This window comes from Tursiops truncatus, chromosome 10 (genome assembly GCF_011762595.2).
Source record: "Tursiops truncatus isolate mTurTru1 chromosome 10, mTurTru1.mat.Y, whole genome shotgun sequence".
Classification (NCBI taxonomy): Eukaryota; Metazoa; Chordata; class Mammalia; order Artiodactyla; family Delphinidae; genus Tursiops; species Tursiops truncatus.
The window spans coordinates 59,923,934-59,949,591 of record NC_047043.1 but is presented as its reverse complement, the minus strand read 5'-3'; the positions used below and the strand labels follow the sequence as shown (position 1 = coordinate 59,949,591).

General features: G+C 39.4%; 1 protein-coding gene across 4 annotated transcripts in view; it reads left to right on the top strand.

The window, feature by feature from the left end:
* Nucleotides 1-25,658, top strand: part of WDR48 (WD repeat domain 48) — a 43,803-nt gene that overhangs the window by 4,866 nt on the left and 13,279 nt on the right. For 2 of the 4 annotated variants that reach the window (XM_004319823.4, XM_019946875.3), the window contains exons 2-11: nt 7,487-7,627; nt 9,577-9,655; nt 10,371-10,453; nt 10,573-10,702; nt 12,644-12,732; nt 13,114-13,215; nt 16,672-16,896; nt 18,575-18,649; nt 19,579-19,681; nt 20,495-20,592. In XM_004319823.4, coding sequence (XP_004319871.1) covers nt 7,487-7,627; nt 9,577-9,655; nt 10,371-10,453; nt 10,573-10,702; nt 12,644-12,732; nt 13,114-13,215; nt 16,672-16,896; nt 18,575-18,649; nt 19,579-19,681; nt 20,495-20,592 — 1,125 coding nt within the window. Of the gene's footprint in view, nt 1-7,486; nt 7,628-9,576; nt 9,656-10,370; nt 10,454-10,572; nt 10,703-12,643; nt 12,733-13,113; nt 13,216-16,671; nt 16,897-18,574; nt 18,650-19,578; nt 19,682-20,494; nt 20,593-25,658 lie in introns of those variants that run through there. The other 2 variants (XM_073811068.1, XM_073811069.1) reach the window with 2 other exon arrangements.

Sequence of the window (25,658 nt, the reverse complement as noted above, 5' to 3'; positions counted from 1 at the left end):
GTGATGTATATATCTTGGTAGAATTTTGTATTACACAGGTGTATTAATTTGTCAGACGTATCTATGTATGCTTAAGATGTGTACATTTCACTAAATGTAAATCTTACCTTTGAAAAAGGAGCCATAAATAAATAATGAACTCTGGTCAATGATATACATGCTGAAGTACTTAGGAGGAAATACTATTAATGATGCACAACTTAATTTGAAAGCCATTGAAAAATGATATGGATCAAATGGATGGGTATGTTCAAATGGATAGAAAATGTTCATTGTAGAATATATCCATATGGATATATGGATGTTTGCTGTGTAATTCTTCCAACGTTTATATGTTCTCTAAATTTTTCATAATACGATGTTGGGGGAAAAATAACCTTTAAATGTCAAAAAATGATTAATGATAAGCAGCAGAGGAGGGAAAGTGAAATTTTTTTGTGGTGGTCAGAGAAAGCCTTGCTCAGAAGCTGACTTTTGAGTAAGAATCTAACAGAAATGAGATTGTTACTTGGGGGAAGAGCATTCCAGTGAGAATATCAAATGCAAAGGTCCTGAGGTGGGAATGTACCTGGCCTATTTGTGGAATAATAAAGTTGCCATTGTGGTTGCCATGGAGTGAGTGAGGGGAAGGGAGTAGGAGCTGAAATCAGAGAGGTAACTGCAGACCAAATCATGTAGAGCACTACAGGCCATAGTAGGGCTTTGGCTTTTACTCCTGATTGAGGTAGGAAGCATTTGGTGGATTTTGCGCAGAAGAAATGTGTTTTCTCAGGATCACCTGACTGCAGGTGAGCAAGGGCAGAGCAGAGAGACCAGTAGCTATTTAAGAAATCCAGGTGCTATATGATAGTGGCTCCACCCAAGGTGGTGAAAATGGGTTGAATTCTGGATGACAAAACTGGCTGACAGGATGTGAGATGAGAGAAGTTGAAGTAAGCCTGGCCCTAAGGTTTTGGGCCTGAGCAACTGGAAGAATGGAGTTGCCATTAACGTCATCAATGAGGAAGACAGGAAAAGCTCATTTGGAGAGGACTGTCAGGAGCTCGGTTCGGGACATGCCGTGATTAAGATGTCTATTAGACATCCAAGTGGAAATGAGTTAATGCACACCTCGGGGAAGCCTGGGGGAATAGCCCAGAGTGTCCTCTTTGTGAGCCTGAAATGCTTTTAAGTCTCCTTTCTTTTCTTAAAAATATTGTGATTCTGTAATATATCCATATTTGTTTTCATACAAAAAATTGTTACTGTGGTAGGCAGAATGCCCGCCCCCCACCACTGCCAAATGTCCATGCCCTAATCCCTGGAATTTATGCATATGTTATGGTTACATGATAAAAAGGATTTTGCAGCTGTAATTAATGTTACAGACCTTGAAATAGGAGGATTATCCTGGATTATCCCAGTGGGCCTAATCTAATCATGTGAGCCCTTAAAAAGTAGAGAACTTTCTCCGCTGGAGGACCAAGTCAGAAAAATGTGAGACATGAGGGCGGCCCTTCTGTTGCAGGAGAAGGCACATAGAAAGCATGAAGATTGCAGGCAGCCTCCAGGAGCAAGGATGAATCCCTGGCTGAAAGCCAGCAAGGAAACAGGGCCCTCGGGCCTACAACTTCAGGGAGCTGAATTCAGCCACCAACCTGAATGAGCTTGGAAGCAGGCTTTCCTAGCGTAACCTAACTGGATATTGCTGCTGGGGGAAATACCCTGTCATTTTTCTCCCTGTCAGAGTCCCTTTAACTGTTTCTTCCAAATGCATACTTCGTACTGAAGGTCTGGCTTCTGGCTTCCCATCCCTTGCAGAGTCCTTATAGTACCTTCTCTTCCTCCCCCCCCGCTCCTTTTTTTTTAAGCAAATCAAGGCAGAAATGAGTCCTCATCTTCTCTGCCTTTGCCTGTACTCTTGACTTTGCCTAAATGAAGTTTTTCCAGGACTTTGTTCACTCATTTATTGCTTCTGTGTCCAGCACCTTCTACTCTTCTTTTTCTTTTACTTCCATCTCTTCTGCCTGCAGAGCTTGCCTGTATCTTGAGAAAAAAACTTCACTTACTGTCTTTCCCCCACTAGAATGAAAGCTCCAGGAGGGCTTCTGTGCTCACTACTGTATCCTCAGCATTTAGAATAGAGCCTGGCAACTGGTGGATGCTTAATCAGTATTTGTTGAAAGACCTGAATCCTATTTTTCTTCTGTCTACAGCCAATTTTTTTTCTTTAACAAGTTTTTAATGTGATATGTCTTGGAATATATCATTGTATGTAATTTATTCTTTAATGACTACGTAGAATGGATGGACCATAATTGACCTAGCCATTTTCTTATTGAAGTTATTGTTCCTATTTTGTCCATCATGCTAAAATTTACAAAAAAAATTAATAGCAGAGTTATGAAATAGTAAAGGAAGTCTTACAAAAGTAAGCAAAAAGACAGAGATAGATAGTATAGAATGCATAAAAGATGAAGGATCAGTTTGAAAGTTCCAACATCTGACTGATGAGAGTTTAAGAAGGAGCAAAGAAAACAGAGATGGTTATTAATGAATTGATGTAAGATTTCCCAGAGCTGAAAGTTTCTAGATTGAAAGGGCTTTCAAAGTACACAGCAAAATTAATGATAAAATGACCAAAAATTACCATGATAAAGAACCCCCCCAAAAAAATACCCCACCAAGTAAAAAGAGAAGATCCTAAAATCTTGGGCTGTATAGGTGGTGGTGCGGGAGAGAATGAAAATGGGATCACCTTAAAGTTGAGTGAAACAGAATTGGCATTGAATTCAGTGGCGGCACTGGATGCTAGAGGAAATTAGAGTAGTGCTTTCAAAAGCTGAGTTTTTTTCTACATGGACTTCTTTATCCTGCCAAATCAAGTGTCAAGGTAATGACCTTTTCAGACATGCAAGGGCTAAGTCACCTCCCATGTACCTTCTTCTATGTTAGTTTCTTAAGGTCCTGGGGATGTACTTCTGCCGTCCTGGGAAGTGAGCAAGGAAAAGAGACATTGGAATTCAGGAAACAATGGCTCTAACCCAGAAAAGCAGTAAAGGGAAGCACCGAAGGTGACAACTGTGCCAGCAGACCGAGAGGGCAGCCAGCCCAGATTAGAGTGAGAATGTGGGAGATTCTGAGGGGGAAGCCTTGTGGGAAAGTGGGGGTTGGAGGTGGGTTCTTGCTGGACTATCTAATATGCTGCAGTAATTCAAGAAAATCGAAGTTAAAGTAGTGGGAGCCATTGAAGGAAAGAAGGAACTCTAGGGAAAATGAAGAGCTCTCTGAGGAAGGAAATGTATTCATAATATAGTACTTGGCTAGTCAGTAGATAGCAATTACAGTCCAACAGTGTAGCACAGATTATTTAATCAACCAAAAACAGTGATAGATCTATCGATATCAGAAGAGTAGAGGGAAGAATTACTGAGGCAAGTTTCAGAGCTACATCCTAACCTACCATAGCTTGAGTAAATAGGCGATGTCTAAAATGGATAAGGATAAGCACAATATTTCGAGAAATGCAGTAGCTATCTAATAGAAACAACCAAGAGTTGAAATTAATTACCTCTAAGGATTAAGACTGGGTATGGGGAGTCTTAACCAGACAGTAGGGAGATGGTTTTTCTTTATTGTCTTTCAGTACTATTTGATTTTCTGAATACAGGCAAGAATTAGTTGGATAAGAATTAAATTATAAATTCAAAAAACTAAGTAATATATGCCTATTATAAAACATTCATACTGTATTAAAAAGGCATGAGTGAGTGACAGTCACCATAATTCCATCACTCAGGAATAACTACTGGTAGTTTTATACATGTATATCCTTCTAAACTTGTGTGTTTATTTTTAAATATATGTATATTTAATATTATGCAACATTTTTACAGTAATGATTATTATACACTACTGTGTTAGACCATGCATACTTCACTTAAATATACCCTGGGTTTCTTCCCATATTAATCAGTCTAGAGTTACACCAACATTTTTAATGATTAAATAGTATTCTCTTTTATAGATGTGTGTGCCAAAATTTACCCAACTAGGTTGGATACTTCTAGTTTTTTGCTGTTTTTTTTGGGGGGGGGGTGGTGTTGGTTGGTTTTTTTTTTTTTTTTTTGCGGTACGCGGGCCTCTCACTGTTGTGGCCTCTCCTGTTGCGGAGCACAGGCTCCGGACATGCAGGCTCAGCAGCCATGGCTCACGGGCCCAACCACTCTGCGGCATGTGGGATCTTCCCGGAGCGGGGCACGAACCCGTGTCCCCTGCATCGGCAGGCGGACTCTGAACCACTGCGCCACCAGGGAAGCCCTATTTGCTGTTTTTAATCTCACATCTGTAATAGATGCCCTTAAAGAGGTTGGTCCAAACTTTTTTTGCTGAGAATTCCTTGCCACCTGGAATGAGGACTGACAATCATGTTGTTATTCTCTGACCCTTTCCCACTGGGCCAATCAGATCATCTCCCAGAAATTTGAAAATCAAGATTCATATATGCTACCTCATCTTCGTTAAATAGGAAATGTACTGAGAAAAGCTGATAAGGAGCCTTGAAGCCCCAGAGGAAGAGGCATTAAGAGAGACTGAAACTAACATTGAAGCCAGCTTGTTTCCTGATGGTTTTTCAGTATCTGATTCATGCAAAAAATGTTTATGAGATGTCTTTTGTATGCCAGATACTATATTAAGGATACTGTGGTAGGAGGAACAAGGCAGACAAGTTCCTTGCCCTCTTGCAGCTTTTATTCTAATGGAGAAGATATAGCAAAAAAGATAAATATGCAGCATGGTAAGAACTGTAGAAGAAATGGAGTAGGGGAGGTGATAGGGGAAGGAGATCAGGGAAGGCCTTTTAGAGGAGATTACTTTTCTGCTAAGACCTGGAGTGTGAGGGTGAGGGTGAGTCAGCCAAGATGAAAGCTGGGAGAATAGTATTCTTGTGGGGATTGGAGAGGTGAGGAATCTTCTTGGCACAGGGAAAAGTAAATCTGAAGGCCCTAGGATGGGAAAGAACTTGATGTGTTTGAGGAACAGGAAGGAGTTTAGTGTGACTGTCGTCAAAGAGCATAGGGGAAGTTAGTTTGAGGTGAGTGTGAGTTTGCAGGGTAGAACCAAAGCATATGAGGAATTTGGACTTGACTTTAAATGCAGTGAAAAGCTTAAGTAGAGAAGTGCCATGATTTTATTTTTAAAATGTCTCTTATGAGTCATGATTGAATTTCCTGCCCTTGAGCTCTGTTAGATATCCTTGTTAAATTCTCATCTTAAATTCTCCATTTTTAAAAATATTTAAGCTTGTTTGAGTAGATTTCAGTTACAGTTACTTGCACCGAAAGGCCGGATTAAAACAACATCCTTGTCTTTGTGTATACAACCCTGGCCCTTTTCACATCTTTTATTATTTATGTGTTTGTTGGCCATTTTCTTTTCTTTAAAAAAAATTTCCTCTTCGTGATCTCTGTTTCTCCTTCTGTTGGAGAGGTTGACTTTTTCTGTTGTTATCTAAGGAATCTTTGTATGTTGTCAAGAGTAAACTCTTGTCTTTTGTATTCATTTTTTCCCCAGTTAGGTGTTTGCCTTGTAACCTTGCTCATGTTATTTTTTTGACATTCAGAAGTTTGCTTTGTTTTAAATAACAGCTTTAATGAGATAAAATTCACATAAATTTACCTTTTTAAAGTATACAACTCAGTGATTCTTAATATATTTGCAAAGTGCATTGACCACCTAATTCCAGAACATCACCCCCAAAAAGAAATCCTGTACACCATAGTAGTCATTCCCCATTCTCCTCTTCCCCAAGCCCCTGGAAACCGTTAATCTACTGTCTGGATTTTTCAGTTGATGGACATTTGAGTTGTTTCCATTTTTTGGCTATTGTGAATAATGCTGCTGTGAACATTTGTGTATGTATAGAAAGTTTTGGCCTGTGTTTGGTCAGATCAGCGTTGCCCTTTTCTTTTTCAAAGATTGTGGTCTTTCTTGTCACGTTAGCAGAGCCTTCTCTATGTAGAGACTATGTAAATACTTGCAAGTATTTTCATGATTAGGTTATTAAATTTCAATCTTTAGTCCATATGAAAATTCATTTTGGTTTAAGATTTGGAGAGAGGATATTATTTTTTGCAATAGAACCACTAGATGTTCCTAGATAATTTATTAAATAATTTATCATGCCCTCATTGTTTCAAAATCTGTTCATATCAAAATAAAAAATGTATAATGGGAAAATATGTTTCTGAATTTTGTTTTATTTCATTGATCCTTTTATATATTCATATTGTGGTCCTCCTTTGTAATTCTGGTAGCTTTATAATACCTTTTAAGATATTTAAAGAATATCCCTTCATTTAAAAAAGTGACTGGGTAGTCCCCTCAAAGCATTGTACTATTGGTATATATTTTGTCAACTTCTAGAAAGAAATCCAGTGAGACTCTGACCACAGTTGGGTTAAAATCACAAAGTTAGGAAAAAATTGTTTATTTTGGATCTTCCTGTACTACCTTCCTTTACTACTTCCTGTAGTACTTCCTGTACTAATATGGTATGTCTCCTTTATTCAAGTTTTCTTTTATGTACCTTGTCCTGTTGATTATGTATCTTCTTTGCAAAATGAATTTCTAGATATTTATTTTTGTTGCTATTGTAAATAGGGTCCCCTTTCCCCCATTATATCTTAACTGGTTATTTCATTAGAATAGAAAAGTTTTGCTTTTGGCTGCCAGCCAGCTTGTTGAGTTTTTCTTAATTGTAATTGCTTTTGGTTGATTCTCTTGAGTTTTCTCATGGAGCAGACAGAGGTTATCAACCATAATAGAGTAGGGAAAAGTTCTCTGAAAGAAAAGTTTAGTGTGTTATTGGAGAGCAAAACCTCATTTTGCTTAGCAGGTCAGAGAAGGTCTTTGAGGAAGCATCATTTCAACAGAAATCTAAAGACTGCAGTAGGAGTTAGCCAGACAGAGTGGGAGGAAGAGCTTCTAGACAGAGGGGACCAGCACATGTGCCCGTCTGGAGGCACAGTGTGTGCAAGGAGTGGGAGCAGTGAGCAAGGATGAGGGGCAGGAGAGGCACTTGAGGAGTCCAGATCCAATCCTGAGTCTAGTGGAGTAAGCAGCCAGAGGGGTTTTTGAACAGGGAGCGATATTCCTATTTACATTTTTTAAAGATATTTCTATTCATGTGTTAAAGATTCATCCAGCTGCTTTGTGGAAAATGGATTAAAGACAAACAAGGGTAGGGGAGAAAGTCCAGTTAGGAGATATTTGCAGTGCTTTAGCCTCAAACTTGCTTATCTTGGTCTAGGCTATTATTAATGTCACTCTTCTCTCCTCAGCCCTTCAGTCTCTATAGAGTAAAATAAAGTTTTTATTGGATTCGGAAATAAGTTTTATATTAGAAAACATGGGATTTTGAATTTCAGATTGGCCATTGGAAGGCTACATTTTATTATCACATGTTTGTAGCTTCATAAACAGCCAATCTTGACATATTTGTCAGGTTTCCTATGTTATTCGAGATGAAGTGGAGAAGTACAACCGAAATGGGGTCAATGCCCTGCAGCTGGACCCAGCACTAAACAGACTTTTCACGGCAGGTCGAGACTCCATCATAAGAATATGGAGTGTCAATCAGCACAAGGTAAGTCAGGGATTGAGTTTATATTTTAAATCTATATTCAGTAAGTTTTGGTCTGTCTAATATGGTGCCTTTCACAGTTTCAGATTTAATCTCTTTGAGCACTGAGTTATTTGGTACACTCTATAAATAAAGACGCTGCAACCAGAATTCAGTAAGCTGCTGAGAAAAACACCCCAGGGGAGTTTCAGAAGTGTTTTAGCTAAGGCAGGGACTCTATAAACTAGGTTTGTGATAAGAGCCCTTTGCTGCAAAGGAACAAAGAGATTTGTCTGGTAGGGAGCTTCTTTGCAACAATTTATTTTTCTGTTTTAAATATGTTCCCAAAAAGCTTTCTTGCATCCCTTTTCAGTGTTACTAAAAAAAGGTTGAATATGCTTTTACATTTATAATTAACCTTGAACAAGTATTTGATATCTTCATTTAAAAGTGATTAGGGTGCCCACAAAACCCATAGGGCCTTATTATATAGTATAAAGTTGGTGTAAAACTATGAAAACAGGAGCAGGACTTAATGATATGTGAAGATAAATCCCCAGTCAAATGGAAAGGAGCTCTTTTTGTATTTTGTTTGAATACCTGTATTATGAATGACATAGAAAGAAAGATTCAGGGAAGAAGAAGGAGCATTTCTTGAACTCCTAGCTATGTACCAGACACTTAGCACTTTCGTATCCAATATGGTTTTAATAATCCTTCAAGGCAGATATTAAGATCCATTTTCATAGGTGGGAAAACGGACTCGAGACTCTAACCCATGGTTAAGTAGCTAGTTCATGACAGAGAGTTAGAACCCAATCTAACCCTGAAACCCTGATGTTAGACCTTGTCATTTGAAAAGTCTGTGTCTTTTAGCAAGCTCTACAAGTCTGATGCTCCATCTGAAAAGGAACCACTACTTTGCACAGTTCCTGGATAGTTTCTTTAAATGGACTTTGGTCCAGCAGGCTTTGAATCCTTTAACCAGTGGAAACAGTGGTGGCCCAATGTTAAAAACATGGAAAGTAAGAAAACTATGGCTCTGAAGTGCTTTTTGGAACTTATATTTGAATTGGAATGTCACTTTCCTGGAAATTTACAGTATTTCAAACAAATTAAGGAAAACACAAGAACTAGCCTGGAAGAATTAGAAAGCTGCCTATCCTGCCCTCAGACATCTCTTTCTGGTCCTCATTTTTATGACAAGATTGAATAGCATCATTTCTCAACTAGACTTGTAGAGAGCTGTTCTTTTTGCCCATGAATCATCTTGAACGTGCCTGTCTTAGGTGTAGGATATAACCAAATACTCTTCTTTAAAAGTCCTCTTCTGGTGATTAAACCAAGTGAGAGGAATAGAAAAATCTTGAGTTACTGAATTGAAATGATGATCCTTTAGCCCTTGGCTTCCATTTCTTCTCTGAAGGACTGTAGATACTGTGACAAAATGTTTAGTTCACAGGTAAAAACAGCAGTAGGCAGCTAAGAGCAGAAGCGTGCATCCCCCTCTGCAGTCTGGCTACGCTTCTCACCACTCTCATCAGCTTCCTTTCTGTCCCTGCTGTCAGCTTTGAGCCTTCACCACTACTGAGTCAGATCCCCCCAGCTTGCAGATTTGTTCATGTCCTGTCCTTTCTAGTGAACCCCTTCCTATTGCACTCGTGTCACACACAGTGCCTAGCCCAGATCTTGTTGCCTTCACTAACTCAGAGCATAAAAATTAAGCATTTTTCCTGGAAACCTAGACTTTCATCAGTAATAAAACTGTCCTGAAACAAAACTTCTGTTTATATCTGTCATATGGAAGCATCAATTGTTTGATGAAATTCTACTCTGAATTCAGTTGTCAATTTTAAGACCTTAGAGCAGTGTGTCACATTAATTGAAGAATATAAACATATCTATAATTTGTGATATATTTTATCCTCTAATGTAGACTAAAGACATTTTTATGATTTTTCTTTTAATTTCAGCAAGATCCATATATAGCATCTATGGAACACCATACCGATTGGGTAAATGACATTGTACTCTGTTGTAATGGGAAAACATGTAAGTATTTCTTTGAATTTTGGGGCTGCTGGAAGATTTTAATTCAATTTGATAACTTTTTTTTTATGTAAGCCTTTTTATTGAAGTATAACATACATACAGAAAAGCACACACACCTTGAGAGTACAGCTCATTAAAATTTTACAAGGTGAACATCCATATCAAGAAACAGATTACCAGAAGCCCCCTTATGCCACCCTTTCAGTCACTACCCCTTGTCCCAAGGTAACTGCTCTCATGTCTTACAAGCACTATTGATTAGTTTGCCTGCATTGTCATTGTATATAAATAGACTCATACAACATGTATTCTTCTTTTAACCTTATTAATATCTCTTTTTGTTTTCATTATGGTAAGATCCATTTCTTGGTTTTGCAATCTGTGTTAGAGAAACTTTGCATAATCAAATTAGTTGTGCCTTCAACTGAAACATTAAAAAAAGTCTGTCTTGCCTATCTAAAAAAATATTTGAGACAAAATACAATAGGTTCTAGAAAGAACTTTCAGATGTGTATGTGTTTATGAATATTAAGATGTTTGAATTAATGTTAGGAATATTATAAATATTCAATACACATAAATATTCAAATATTTATGTATGAACATTTTGTATGTATGTGTGAAAGTTTGAGACAATGTTACATTGTTTTACGTTAATTCTTTAAAATGGTGTTAAGTCACATTACTAAGGGGTTTAATTCTTTGCCTCTTCTAGTAATATCTGCTTCCTCTGATACAACAGTAAAAGTATGGAATGCACATAAGGGATTTTGCATGTCAACATTAAGGACTCATAAGGTAAAACAACTAACACAATTTTCAATGTCTTTAGTGTAATACTGAGATCTCAGTACTTCATGTGGGTCATTTGCTTATTGATCTACAGAGTAGATCAGAGTATGTGTATTTTGTTGCAGGATTATGTAAAAGCCTTAGCATATGCCAAGGATAAAGAACTGGTAGCATCGGCTGGGTTGGACCGACAAATATTCCTTTGGGATGTGAATACTCTAACAGCATTGACTGCCTCAAATAACACTGTAACAAGTAAGGTGTTTGAAAAAAATTTCTTTGACAGTGATCCAAATTGACATAAATAAAGAATGGTTTATAAAACAAGTTTGATAAGTTTTCATTAAGAGAGTGGTTCTACCTACAGCGTTCTAGCCCCCAAGAGTATGATTAAACAACAAGGAACTAGTTTCTCACTGCAATCTAAAAATGGTAACTTCTCCAGGTGTAACCTGGTTATTTTTGTACATGTGCATGTGTTAGCTCCCTAGCTGAAGTGTAAGCTTCCACAGGGCAGAAGTGCCTGTCTTATTACTTTGTATATCCCAGCTGTGCCTGACCCAAAGCCACACTCTAGGCAGATATTATTGATGGAGGTGGTGATTACCTGGCAAAAAGTAGGTAGTTTTTGACTTTTAAAAGTGTTACTATATACTAAGAGCCTTTGAGTTAATGGCCAACTTGGAAAATACCCAAAGGAAAGAAAGGGTTTTAGTGCCAATATTGTGTGGGACCCTTTCAGAGCAGCCCTAAAGAATCCAGCCAACTCTTCCTGAACAGAAGAGTTCAGGAAGGCTAACCTAACATCTAGAGGCAATTCAGAGAGATTCACAGCAGGTTAGTAGCATGGATGCCTCATCAACTAAGAGATCTCAATTACCCAGTCAGATCCAGACAGGTCTAGACTTGAAACTCAGCTCACACTTGGCCCAACCAATAATAGTTCTCTAGGCCAGGTGTCAGTAGGGATTCTTGAGAGCACATTTACGGCTAAGCCTGGCCTAGAAGGTCTGTGTTCAGGATATGGGCCTGAACTATCTAGATTCCTCCATAACAGGTCCAATTTGTCATGACTGTGGAATACTCATGTTGATATAACTAACAGTTCTAATATAATCTAGCGTGTGCCAAGAAGAGTAGGTTGGGAGACCGGTGTTTATAATTTCTTAAATATTATTTTGCCCTTTTTCTCAGGAAATATGTGAAAGTCTAAACACCGTTCTTCCCTTGTTTTCCGTGATTTTTCACCTGTACACAATCTCAGGGATTCAGCAGCTGGTCCCCGCTGGGGGCTGTCATAATACATCATTTAGCTCTCTCTAGATGTAAGGCCTGCCTGAAAGAGACACTAACAAGAAGGAATGAAGCAAAAAAAGCAGGATTGTCCCAAGGTCAGAGACGAGGCTAGGTGGTTATAGATTCTGCAACAGATATGTCTTGCTTAGAATTGTTTAGAGAGGATATCAAATAAGTTTTTTATAATTATGGAGGTAATAATAATAGCTAACATTTATTGAGCATTTAATACAAGCAGTTACCTTTCTAAATACTTTACATGTATTTACTCCTTTACTCACAGCATCTCAGTGTTTGTTTAAATTTATTCTTTGTTGTACAGTTGGAATCATACTGTATAGACAATTTTATATACATACTTCAGTGGTATTGAGTTCTGAATCAAAGGGCATGAATATGATTCTTGCTACACATTGTCTAATTTCCTTCTATAAGAGTTGTACCAAATTATCATTCCACAAGTAATGTATGAGGGTGCCATTTTAACTGTATTTTTTGAGAATTAAGTATTGCCTTGTTTTTTATCTATTTGGTAGGTGAACATTGTATTTTTGTTTTGATTTGTGTTTTCTTGTAAATAATGAGTGTAGCCATAGTTTTCATTTCATTTTCATGTGCATCTTTGAAAATACATTACTTATGCATATAGTTTCTTAAATGACAGTGCAATTCAATTTAGCAAATATTTATTGAGCACTTGTGTATGCTCAAATCCAGAAGAGATGTAAATTTTGTTAACAATATTATGATTTAGAATTATTTCCATTATAGAGATTTCTTTTCCTTAGAGTACTCATAAAGATAAGATTTTCTAAATCGAATAATTAAACTTGCAATTTGTGCTAACTAGTTATTAAACAGCTGATGATTTTAACATATAGCTCCATTTATCCTTACTAGCTTCTTCTTTAAGTGGGAACAAAGATTCCATTTATAGCCTGGCAATGAATCAACTGGGAACAATCATTGTATCAGGGTCCACTGAGAAGGTAAGGGGAAACTTAAAGGGTATATTTTAACACTAGAAAGTAAAGAAACCAAAATAATTTGATCTGGGTAATTACAGAATATATAGACAGCGGTTTTGCCTGGTGGCTACTAAAATAAGGTTTTATTTGAACAAATAAGAGTATAACTGTATAATTACTGTCGTGTGTGGTAACAGAGGCAGAGGGTGGAGTGGGGGAAGCCTGTGCTTTTTTTGACATTAAAAAGACTTCCTCCTACTTAAAAAAGTTGGGAGCCTTGGACACTGTCTATTGGCAGAAGTAGTACTTCCCTCTCAGAATTTAATAGTTGTCATTTGATTTATAAAAGTCATCCGTTATTTAACTTTGATCATTTGTATGATACTTTGTTGAAATTCGCAGGTTTTAAGAGTATGGGATCCAAGAACATGTGCAAAACTAATGAAGCTTAAAGGGCACACGGATAATGTTAAAGCATTGCTGTTGAACAGAGATGGCACACAGGTATGCAGTTCACATGAACATTTACCTACTGACCTTGTCAAAATTTCATACAGCAGAAGCTCCCCCACTTTGTATATTGTTGCATAGTTGGCTTGAACCAAAAGCCACACATATTAGAAACTGTGGTCTAATTTTTAAATCCTTAAAATCCTCAGTTGCACATATAATAATCCACATTTCAAAATCTCTCTGTTTGCCTAACTTTTAAATAAAGACCAAACGAAGGATTTCCTAAGAATAATTTTAATGCAGGTGAGTATATGCAGTTATGATATGTATAGCTGAAATAATTTAAAATGTTCCCTTGTGTAAAGCAGAAGGAAGCTTTGGTATTGAATGCTTTCTGGCAGTGTAGTAAATGCAGAATTTCCTCACAGTGGGTCTGTTTTCCAAGCAGATCTTGTCAGTTGACTATGTAGATATGGTCTGTAGATTTAGTTATCTAACATAGTACTTAGAGTGAACATTTCAAAGAAAAACATTTTGGTAATGTTTGAACATGTATTAATACTCTGTTGGCCACATAATTTGTGAATTATATATCACAATTCTGTCCTGTAGCAGTAGAAAAATGATCTTTCATCAGTGTAGATAATAAAAAACAAAAACTGAGCACCATTTTATGTTATGACATACCTCTACCATGTACTGCTGCCATTTTTTGCATAGGGCAGGGGTCATTGGAATTGATTGTGATTGGTTTAGAAGAAGGAGAGTATGAATGTGATGAGATGAGAAACACCATTGGTCTGTTACTCCTGTGGAAATTATGTCATGGAAGTTGCCTCATACATGAATTAGAGAAGCCTTTGTCTCCAGAGGTGAAAGGAAGGTTTGGAAAACTAGCCAAAGGAAAGAAATTATTTTTTCAGAACCAGGCAGAGAAGCTTGAATATTCCCATGGAGGTCTTTGGAGATGAAGGATCTGATATTAAAGTATTGTGTGGCCTTGAGGAGAGGAATCTACTGGTCCCTAGTTTGCTTATCTGCAAAGTGGGAGTCATAATATTTAGTTACTGTAATTGGTGAGAAGAGTAGAAATAATAAGTATATTCTTGTCTGTAAGCCATGGCATTTTCTAGAGCTCTTGAGTTTCTTCATAGCAGCATTTTCATGTGAGTCTAAAAAGCCCAGTACAGGGGAATTCTCTGGCATCCCAGTGGTTAGGACTCCATGCTTTTACTGCCGGGGCCCAGGGAACTAAGATCCCACAAGCCATGAGGCGTGGCCCAAAAAAGTCCAGTACAGTTAGCTCCTCACTGTTGCAGTAGCTGCTAGGCTACACTTGATGGTTGTGCATGCCTAGTTCTGTTAGCTTTGTCCAGGATTGAACTAGATCATAATGGTCTCCATGGGACTGTGCTTAACTAGAGGCTATAGACAAGATGGTTTCCAGAAATGGGCTGTGGGCCTGTCAGACTTTCTTAAATCTCCTCCTGTCTATTACACTCCATGCCTTGTTTCCTATATAGACAATTATGAATGTGCTTTTACTTAAGACGATTTAGGTAGCACATTTACTTACACATGCACTTCACCTGTAGTCAGTTCCACTTACTGAAAGCAGAGAAGGTGATGTAGTACTACTTTAAAAGCCGCCTGTCATGGGCTTCCCTGGTGGCGCAGTGGTTGAGAGTCCGCCTGAATACAAATATTCTTTGATTATTATACAAATAATCAAAGATTATTATTATAGATTATTATACAAATAATCAAATATTATTTTGTATTCTATATCAGGGTTGATATAGAACTCTAATATACCCTGTGTTTCCTCATGCACTTTCACCTGTGCATTCTGGGTTTGGAACTTATCTCTTTACTTCTGTAAGTCACCCAGCCTGTGAGGACTTTCAACCCATCATCTTTGCCTTCCTTTTCCTAAAGTTGTCAGACCTTATTCCCTGAAGATATATGGTCTAGAATCTGAGTGATCAAAGCTTTACTAACAGCTTTGCCACCACAGAGTAGCATCTCTTCCTCGAGTGGAGAGCTCCTCCCTGCCTTCTCCCCATCAGACTGCCACAGTGCTCCTACACACGTGATGAAGGTCTGCTTGCCACCTTACTCCTGACAGTTTCTTTATTGGTTAGTCTCTTGGTTCTCTTGTGAACTAGTTGGAATTGGTGACTAAAGCACTGATGCTCCTGAAAGCTTATGGGGGAGTCTGTTAGTATGGTGTTTGTGTAATTAAACATGTCTGAAGGCCCCTTCAAGTCAGAGCAGGCCAGTAAATCCTTAATATTCCTGAAGGCCTCATCTGTTCAAACACTGTCCAGGTCTCCAAGCCCACAACTATCTTCTCTTCTTTGAAGGTCTTTGCCTGCTTAATTTCATACACCAGCAGTTCCTTTCCCCTCAGGGTGATTTTTTTCCCCAAAGAAATAAGTTTTTATCCCTTTCCTCAGGTCACCACAGTAACTAGTAGAGAACGCCAGGCATGCTGAATGTGAATGTGGGGTGGCTGATTCTGCCTGTTTCTGTCACACTCTCTGTGTGCTCAGCCCTGATTTGTGTACCTGCAACTTCTATGTAGTTGACACTCCTGAGCCTTTAGAAATTGTCAGAATTGCCAATGTTAACTCTGAATGCTGAGGGTCTACATTTTGTATTAATGGATATTGAACTTGAAGCTCGTATAGGAAGTATCCAAGCTCACAGAGTGAGTGGCAAGCCTGGATTTTGCTTTTGGCTCCTGTCAGTAGAATCCAGGAGACCTGGCAGGCCATCAGGAATCCAGAGCTGTGAGGTGGGGGACAAAACAGAGGTGTGACCCAGGGCTGCAGAAGGCTTCCTTGCCTAGTGCAATGCTTGTCAAACTTGGCATACCAGGGCTTCCCTGGTGGCGCAGTGGTTGAGAGTCCGCCTGGTGGCGCAGTGGTTGAGAGTCCGCCTGCCGATGCAGGGGACACGGGTTCGTGCCCCGCTCCGGGAGGATCCCACATTCTGTGGAGCGGCTGGGCCCGTGAGCCATGGCCGCTGAGCCTGCGCGTCCGGAGCCTGTGCTCCACAACGGGAGAGGCCACAACGGTGAGAGGCCTGCATACCGCAATAAAAAAAAAAAAAAAAAAAAACTTGGCATACAAGAATGACCTGGAGAGCCTGTCGAAACAGATTGCTGAGCCCCACCAGAGTTTCTGCCTCATTAGGTCTGGAATGGGAACGGGGAATTTACATTTTTAACATGTTCCCAAGGGATGGTGATTCAACAAGTGGCCAGGTACACAGGACAGAGGAAGTTTTGCTCAGAGGGTTCCCCTGCTTGAGCCCATACTGTTGCCTTTGGTCGTTTCAGGCTATGGTGTATGCTTGTCAGAAGTCTTTATCAGAGTCAGGAATACAGGTTGTTAGAGGTGTGTGTTTGACATTGTGGAGTCAGGAGCGAAGACAAGTGCAAAGCACAAGAAAGCAGGAACTTTTTGGCAGGTTTCTAACCTTAGCTTTCTTTGTTCTCAGTGCCTTTCTGGCAGTTCTGATGGGACAATTCGCCTTTGGTCCCTTGGCCAGCAGAGATGTATAGCAACGTACCGAGTGCATGATGAAGGTGTTTGGGCTCTACAGGTCAATGACACCTTCACACATGTGTACTCTGGAGGAAGGGACCGGAAGATTTATTGTACAGACCTAAGAAACCCTGACATTCGGGTGCTAATCTGTGAAGAAAAAGCACCAGTTCTCAAGGTATGTCATATGTTTTAGTTTTATGATTAAGATTGTTACATGTGCTAGCCAAATACAGCAAAATCAATATTAAAACACCAATCAACTGTGAGGTTGTAAAAAGATACTTGTTAGTCACCCATAGAAGAAATGGCGATTTCATGGGTACATCAGGGATGGATGGCTCTCGCACTGGCGAATCCTAGTGAACTGGCCCCAAAGTGCTCCTGAGCTCTCCTGGCTTTCCTAACCTGTCCTTAGAGGAGGAATATGAGGGGTTCAGGTATCTGAGAGTGGACAGCAAAGCAGAAATTTGTCCACTGCCTCAAGAGGAGGATGTAGAAGAGTTCTCCTGAAGAAGAGGGGAAGCTGGTTCATATTCCAAACCATCACTGACTCAAAATAGTCCTGGGTGGTGGGTAAAAGGGTACTTGAGAAGCCATCCATATTGACACCTGCTAAAAGTGAAGCCTAGATAGTGGCCAGTCATCATTGACAAGATGTTCAGTCTCACCGATGTTCACAGAATTGCACATTAAGACAACGGTGAGGAGATTTCCAGGTTTAAAATGGAGGCATAAAGGCAGCACTCCCCCCCACCCCTTCTCAGAAATCATCTGAAAACAACAAGGAAAGCAGGAAACAATTGTAAATACTCATCATCTACGAAACTAAGTGATATCTGAAACCACAGTATAGGAGGAAGGACTGAAAAAGGGAATAGAGGTCAAATGAGATACTTGAGAGGATGCCTGTGGTCTAAGAGCTCACATAATACTGGCCAGTTACAGTTCTTTAAAACAGATGGCACAGCCTAATGGACAAAAGCAATAATCCTTTAGAGAAGCAAGAGAGTGGAGGCTAAAATACAGGCACAGCATGTGTGCAGGAAGCACACTGATGGGGAGAGTCACGTATGGAGGAGAAACTGCACTGTGAGTCCCGCAGCTGCCAGGATCTCTTGGCTGTGGAGAAAAAGACTAGAAGTGTTTAGCACAGGCATAACCATGTTGTAAGGAGCATCACTTTGAAATGAAGAGGATTCCTACTTGCTAGTGGTTCAGCCCTGTCCCCATGTCTAAAAACCTGCAACTTCCTGGTGCAGGAAGAATAGTGGGCAAATGTAGAGTCATTCCATTTGCATAATGTATACATGGGTATATGTGTATTTTTATATGTATGGTATTTTAAAAATATAGGAGGACACAGTAAACTGTTCACAAAGTACAGTTGTATTCCTTAAGCAAATGTGTGGGGGGGTACATTATGTGGGTACTTTTCCTTTTGCTGTGTTGTTAGAATGGTTGTTTTGGTTTTTGCTACAAACATTTTCCAAGAAAAAAACATATTTCCTTGTTACTAAGAACATGAAGACAAAACACAGGAGTGACAAAACTAAGAAGTTATAGTAAGTCATCCTTTTGACTGTACCCATCTAGAACCCTTAAATTATCCACACTTAAAACTTTAAGCCACTGTTTTTGGTAAGTAGTCACCCCTATTACACTTTTATAGGGCTACGAATTCCTATAGCAAAGAGACTCATTCTTCTGTGCATCCCTAGCTTTTAACACACGCTGTGGTATCGTCAGCACACAGATGTTGAATGAAGGAGTTGATATTTAATAGTGTATAGCTGGTCCTGGCAGTTCAGAAGAGTCAACATTCCACAAAGCAATATTTTTGTGCTTTATTTCAGATGGAGCTTGACAGATCAGCTGATCCCCCTCCTGCAATCTGGGTTGCAACAACGAAGTCTACAGTAAATAAATGGGTAAGTGAGCCACTGTATATCTGGCAAAGGTTTATAAACATGTGGTTTGTTACCACGGACCTCCCAGGTACCAGTAGCAAATGCTCAGTATGAGCCTGACTCTCAGCATGCTTTTGGACAGTGACAAAAATCTGAAAGCCCCTATGAATGCACGTGTGATCCTAAGGATTGTACAAAAATTAAGGTCATAGTCAAAATGCAGCTTCTGACTTCTTTGTCAGGAGCCAAGATACACATTTGATGTGCTTAGAATAAGCACTGTTCCCTGATAAAAACCAGTAAAGTACAGCTTTAAAGTAGTACAGCTTCTGATCTCATGAAGCTGTATTTGAAAAGAGGCAGCCCAAGTACCAACACAGCAGGGAAACTCTAGGATTCTGTTTTTCTAAACGTAGAGAAAGCAGGAAGTTGTTTTTTCAAATTCATTTCCTTTTTCTTTATAGCATGAAGAACAGGTATAGAAATAAAGGATAAGCAGAGAGAAATCAAAAAAGTACTATTAATTCTTAAGTCTTAATTAGAGAAGATTTAAGTTTTCTTGCTTACCAGACTGTGGATAACAAAAGAGAAAGTGTTTGCGTTTATTCCTGTTTATATGTAGATCAAGTGGTCTTTCTCTGTACTTGTAAAAAAAAATGTTATATAACTTGTTTAAATTTCATTGTGCCAATTTGAGATCAACATAGCTTTACCTGGAAGAGTGCCTAGTCTTCTCTCCAAAAAGACAACATTCCCTTCTTAATTTTTGTTTTGTATTTTTTTAATCATTGGTAGGTAATTGTATTTTGTGACTATTTTTTGGTTGATGTTGTTATTGTCGGTTTTTCTCATTTGTTCTTTGTTGTTGGTTTCTTTTTTGTTCTTTGTTTTTCTTGCCACTTTAAACTAATTGGCATAAAATGATTAAATAATGAATTTTGTTCCTTTAGACATTGAAAGGAATTCATAATTTTAGAGCCTCTGGAGATTATGACAATGACTGTACAAATCCTATAACACCCCTTTGTACACAACCCGACCAGGTTATTAAAGGTAAGTAAGGATATTGGAAGGTATTGTCCGTTTTACTGAAGTTAATTATACTTATGAAGAAATTGACAAAAATAAAGGAGATGACCTTCCTTTAAATGTAATCCTGATGTCAACAAAATAATAGTATATTGGTTTGTTTTTAATAGAAGAAAAATATTTTTTAAATGCTTTTTAGTGACTTTAAAAATTGAGCTTTCTTGAGTTAATCTTTTTGCCCAGCATTAGAATAATCATGGTGTTGGTAAAGCCAGCAACCGCTTTGTAAAAGATATAAGATTTAATGTTGTCTTTTGGCACAAGCCAGAATGGTCAGATCTGGCCCCTGAATTCTGCATGCTACAACTGCGAGTGACAGCTCTGACTTCAAGGGGATTAAAAGTATTGAATGGTGTGTTTATCTATAGTTAAATGTCCACGCTGTGACCTTTAGGATGGAATGTCCATTCACGAAAAGGAAGATAGGAAACAAAAGTTAATGAGAGATAGGACTGATTCAGAGATTTCCTGTCATCATGTGGACTTTTCCTAGTGGGTAAAAAAATTATTAAGGGGTTTGTTCTTAATAATTTTCCACTAGTAGACCCTTGAAGTGAATGGAGAGTCTTTTAATCTGGTATTAAAATCAGACAGTTTTTCTTTGGTTAGCCTTAAATTGCCTTAGGTATAATTATATGGTATTCTGATTTACCTTCTCCTTTCTGGGGGCTAGTATGATTTACATTCTGTTACAATACATGCCAGTTAACATTATTGCTGTACTGTGAATTTAAATGTAGGATTGTTTTCCTAATTGTGTGAATTTGTTTCCTTTAGGGGGTGCTAGTATTATTCAGTGTCACATTCTTAATGATAAGAGACATATATTAACCAAAGATACCAATAATAATGTGGCATATTGGGATGTATTAAAGGTAAGTATCTTTTTATAATTAAATATAGGTTATTGGATTATGTATCCCTTTATTTTTTATTGTAGTCTGTGTGTGTGTATATGTGTGTGTGTATAAAATAACCAAGATAATTATCATATAAATAAAGATTTAATTGCAGCCTTATTTTGGGGTGGATATTTATATTCTTATGTGAATATTAGATAAGGCCATAGTTTATCTTCTTTTTTTTTTTCTTTTTTTTTTTTTTTTTGCAGTACGCGGGCCTCTCACTGTTGTGGCCTCTCCCGTTGTGGAGCACAGGCTCCGGACGCGCAGGCTCAGTGGCCATGGCTCGTGGGCCCAGCCGCTCCGTGGCATGTGGGATCTTCCCGGACCGGGACACGAACCCGTGTCCCCTGCATCGGCAGGCGGACTCTCAACCACTGCACCACCAGGGAAGCCCCATAGTTTATCTTTTTAAGTACCCAGAATTTGAATGGAACCGTTTTCTCTGTTTAGTGTATTACAAACTGTGTTGTGCTGCCTTCCCTTAAAATGAAAACAACAGAGTTCCTCGTCCTTGAAACTGTTGACGTTTTGTCAGGGGGGGCGGGGGGGGCGGGGTAGGATCTGTCCTGTGCATTGTAGGATGTTTAGGAGCACCCCTTAGCCTCTACCCAGTAGATGCCAGTAACCACCTTCATCCCTATCCCCCACTTCAGTTATAACAACCAAAAATGTCTCTAGATACTGCCAAATGTTTAGGAGGAGGAAGGAAGAAGGATGCAAAATCACCCTGGGTTGAGAACCACTGGAGTACACAAAATAGGTTTGGCCATTTCTTAGGATTTATAGCCATCACTGTGAGCAGCAGTTACTACTTTGGGTCATGTTACAGTGACTCCTTGGATAATTGAGATGTATTAAGCTGTTCAACCACATTATAAATAGCACTGAAGAAGTTATAGACAGATAGAAAAGTTTGCTTTTAGAATCCTGACAAATGTTCCTTCTTAGTGTTGTTGTTATATTTGTTCAAAAAATATGTCTGGGGCTTCTCTGGTGGCGCAGTGGTTGAGAGTCCGCCTGCCGATGCAGGGGACACGGGTTCGTGCTCTGGTCTGGGAAGATCCCACATGCCGCGGAGTGGCTAGGCCTGTAAGCCATGGCCGCTGAGCCTGCGCGCGCGTCTGGAGCCTGTGCTCCGCAACAGGAGAGGCCACAACAGTAAGAGGTACGCATACCACAAAAAAAAAAAAAAAAAATTCTGGAATGAATGAATACTGTGTGCACAGAACTGTGCTGAGGGTCACAAATGATGAAAAAGTGTATTTCATGATCCCTTTTTGTAGGAGGGACAACAGAGCACAAGATAGCTTATGGACAAAGGTGATTACTTACAACTGGAGAAATCAGGAGAACCTCACAGTGGAGAAATCGTTTGAACAGGGCCTTAAAGGATTCCAGCAGATGGATTATGGGAGGGCATTTTAGGAAGAGGGAGTGAATGGCAAAGGCACAAGAGGAAGGTAATCAAAACATACTTATTCAGGGCCAGGTGAACAGTTTTGTATAGCTGGAGACCAGAGTAAGTATAAGAGTAGTAGGGGTGTGTAAGGATGAAAGATGAGTTTCACGTCATTTACCAAAAAGTCATGAATTTCAGGCTCCAGGCTTGGCCTTTCTTTGGTACTTCCTAAAGATTCTTAATCATAGATGATTTTAGAGCAGGAAAACCCTATGTTCAGAGCCGTAGCAGTATGTATGATGGGAAAGAAGCTGGAAGTCAGGAAGTCAGTTGTCTTAAGCATAGTGACTTGAGGATCTAAAGAAAGAGATGGATGAGTTTTGGCCACTGTGAAGCCTTGGAGAGATCCTGGCCAGACCGAAGACATCAGATCTCATTGTCCTCCAGGCCTTCCACCCTCCCCTGGAGTCCCTCAATAAGACGATTTGATCCAAAAATAAAAGAAGAGACAGATGTTGGGTATATTTTAAAGGAAGAATTGAAAAGATCTGGTATTTTGGTTAGGTTCCTGGTTATAAGGAACAGAGGTTCACTTAAGTTAACTTCTGGATCCAAAGAATAAACACATTTCTTTCTCGGAAAAGGGGACTGTCTCTGAATGGAAACCTTGGCCTGACTAACACATTCCCCCACTGTGGCGCAGCTGTGTGGGAAATCACATTACAGAACAGTTGCTTGGTGAGCATGGCTTCAGAACAAGAGACCTTCGTTGAGTGGAAAATTTAATTGCAGTAGGCTCCAAAAATTCCGATTGGTTTTTTCCCTACAGTAGAGATGTGCTTGTCAGGGGACCAGAAACTCACGTTTGTTTCAGAGAGGGGTTCTGTGAAGACGGAGAGGATTCAGAGTAGCCCTAAAGGACCTCATCAGTAGGAATTTGGCTGCTTCACCACTAATGTGGCCCTAGCTCTGCCCTGTGGCTAGGCTTTACCTCATGCTGCGCAGCATCTGATGTTCTCCAGAATATCTAACAAAGTCAAATCGAGCCAGTTCCTCTTTGATTTTCTGCCTATGAGTCTGATGTCCTCTCTTGGTCTAATTAGCTGAAGACTGAGTAGAGTCCTGCTGTCTGAATGGGAGGTAGTTCTACTTAGATGGGGCGCTCAGCTGGCATGCACCATCATTGGCATTTTTGTGTCCCTGGCAGCTTCCCATATCCAGACACTAGACCTTGAGGTTTTAAGATCAAGTGATCAGGCAAAATAGACATGGCATTATACAGAAATATGGAAGTCAGGAGTATTTAGGACCATACGCTCAGAGTTAGAGCTGCATTCTGACCTTGGCTCTGCCAGCTACTAGCCAAGTGATCTCCAGAATATGCTTACCTTTGTCTTTATTCCTAAAATCTGGATGGTCCATATTTCTTGGTAATGTTAAGGGGGTGTTTGAGAAGTATTTACTGTAGTGACTGACACATAATAGTTAGGAGGCTGTTGTACTAATACAGGCGAAATATCGGATATTCCTCTAGAGTGGGGTGGGAACAAGGGGAAAAAAACAGAATGATTAGAAAGAGATTTAGGCCTATAGATAAGAGTGATGCTTGAATAAAAGGGAGTATCAAGAAAAGGAAGGAGCAGAGATTAGCCTAGGTTTCGGGATTAGTTTGGTGAGTGGAAGTGATACAGAGAACGTAAGAGGAGAAAGCATTGTTGGGCGAAAGGGACATGGTGAGAAAGAACGGATTTGGATTTATGTGAGATATCTGGGTAGAGGTGTTTGCTGGGCAGAGAGCTATACAACCTAATGCACGAATGAAAGAACTGGGCTGGAGAAATCGGTTCAGCCGTCTTCAGCTGTGGATTATAATTGGAGCCATGAGAAAGGTCAGAGTTCCTAAGGGATACATCTATACTGAAAATAGAAGAAACCAAGTCATCTCCCTTTCAAGAATTTTTAGAAAAAGAGGAAGCCACAAAGGTGTGTAATAAAAAGGGGTAAGAAAACGAAGAGCTCAAGGACTAATTAAGCGTTTCAGAAAGGAGCTTGTGGTTAGCTGCATTGGCCTGCTGAGAGTTTGTGTGAGACGCTGGAATGGAACGTGCACATGCATCTAGCCAATAAAGAGGATGGTGTCTGGGGAGAGCAGTTTCTAGGGAGATCTAAGGGCAAAAGCCAGATAGAGTGGGTTGAATAGTGTTTGGGAGGTGAAGAAACAGAATTTGAGGGGAGACAGTCTTAGATGAAATTTGGCTTTGGTGAGATGGGCAGGAAAGGCAGTAGCTGGAGAAGATTTAGGCATGAGAAGGTCAAGGGAAGGTTTTGTTTTGGTGTTTAGGCATTTTTAAGATGGGAGAAATTTGATCGTGGTTCACTGTTCGTGAGGAGAAGCCCGTAGACACATGAGAAGGTAAATGATGGTACAAGGTCCCCAAGAAGCAAGAGGTGAGGGGATCCAGAGCACAGAAAGGAGGGACACCTTTTTCCTTGCACCAGGAAGAACAGTAGCAGAAAGTTAAGAGGATTCTGTCAAGGCTTCTCTTTTTTTGAGAAGTAGAGGTCAGAGTCATGTGCTGGAGGTAGTGAGGGAGGTGGTGGCAGCAAGGTCAGGGGTATGAGGAGAGTAGAGATTTGACAAAGATGTTGTGGAGGACTGACTTTGGAAACAAGTTCCAGGTAGCATTAATGACTGTATATTTATAGTGGGAATACTGTCAAGGATTTGAGAGGCCATCTTGTCCTGTGTGTTGTCCATGTGGATGTTCATATTGTCCAGGATGCAAGCAAGATCTCAAGACGGGTTTTAAGACATTATGCCAGGCTCAAGTTGCCATTGAATGAGGGAGATGAGGGAGAGTGAGCACAGAGGTTGCTAGATGGCTGTGAGGAAAAGGGGTACGGTTTACTGCAGCTAAATGATACGGGCTCAAAGAAATAGGAGTTTTTACACAGTGATGGTGGAATGATGGTCTCTGTATGCCATTAGAGAGTTATGGGATGTAGGAGAAGATGCAGAGTCACCATTTGAGAAGACAGCTGATGAGATGGGACCCTCAGGAAAGAGCCAGTTTGCTGTTAGGAAGAATAGGTAGAGGGAACATTCTGTGATATTGTTCAGGATTAAGATGAACTGTGATTGGAAATGCTCCATGGCACGAGGGGAAGTTCAGGACATACTTTTGGGGAGCATAGATATTTAGGGAATGAATAAAAAGGATTGTAATGGTCAAGAAAGAGAAACTTAAAATTGCTGCCTATATTATAGCTGTTGTCTGAAGGTATTGATAGCTTCACAATTCTCCTAAAGTGCTTATAAACTGTTATTTGTTCCTTGAAGATTTTTTTTGCTTCATTTGACATTGCTTCCTGATAAGTGTGGTGGTATACTATATCAGTATGAGCAAAATTAGGTTACAGTTTCCCAAAAAAGAACAGTTTGTGGTTTTTTAATTTAAAATTTTAATAGAATGTAGTTACTTAAAGGTAAATGCTTTAAGATAAAAATATTTGACCATGTTCTTTTTGGAATGTATTTAAGACTCCATTATATTTAGGCAAATGTGTAAAATTTTGAGTAGCTAAGTCAGAATTAAATCAGTTGACCACTTAACATTGATAATTATCATACTTTATT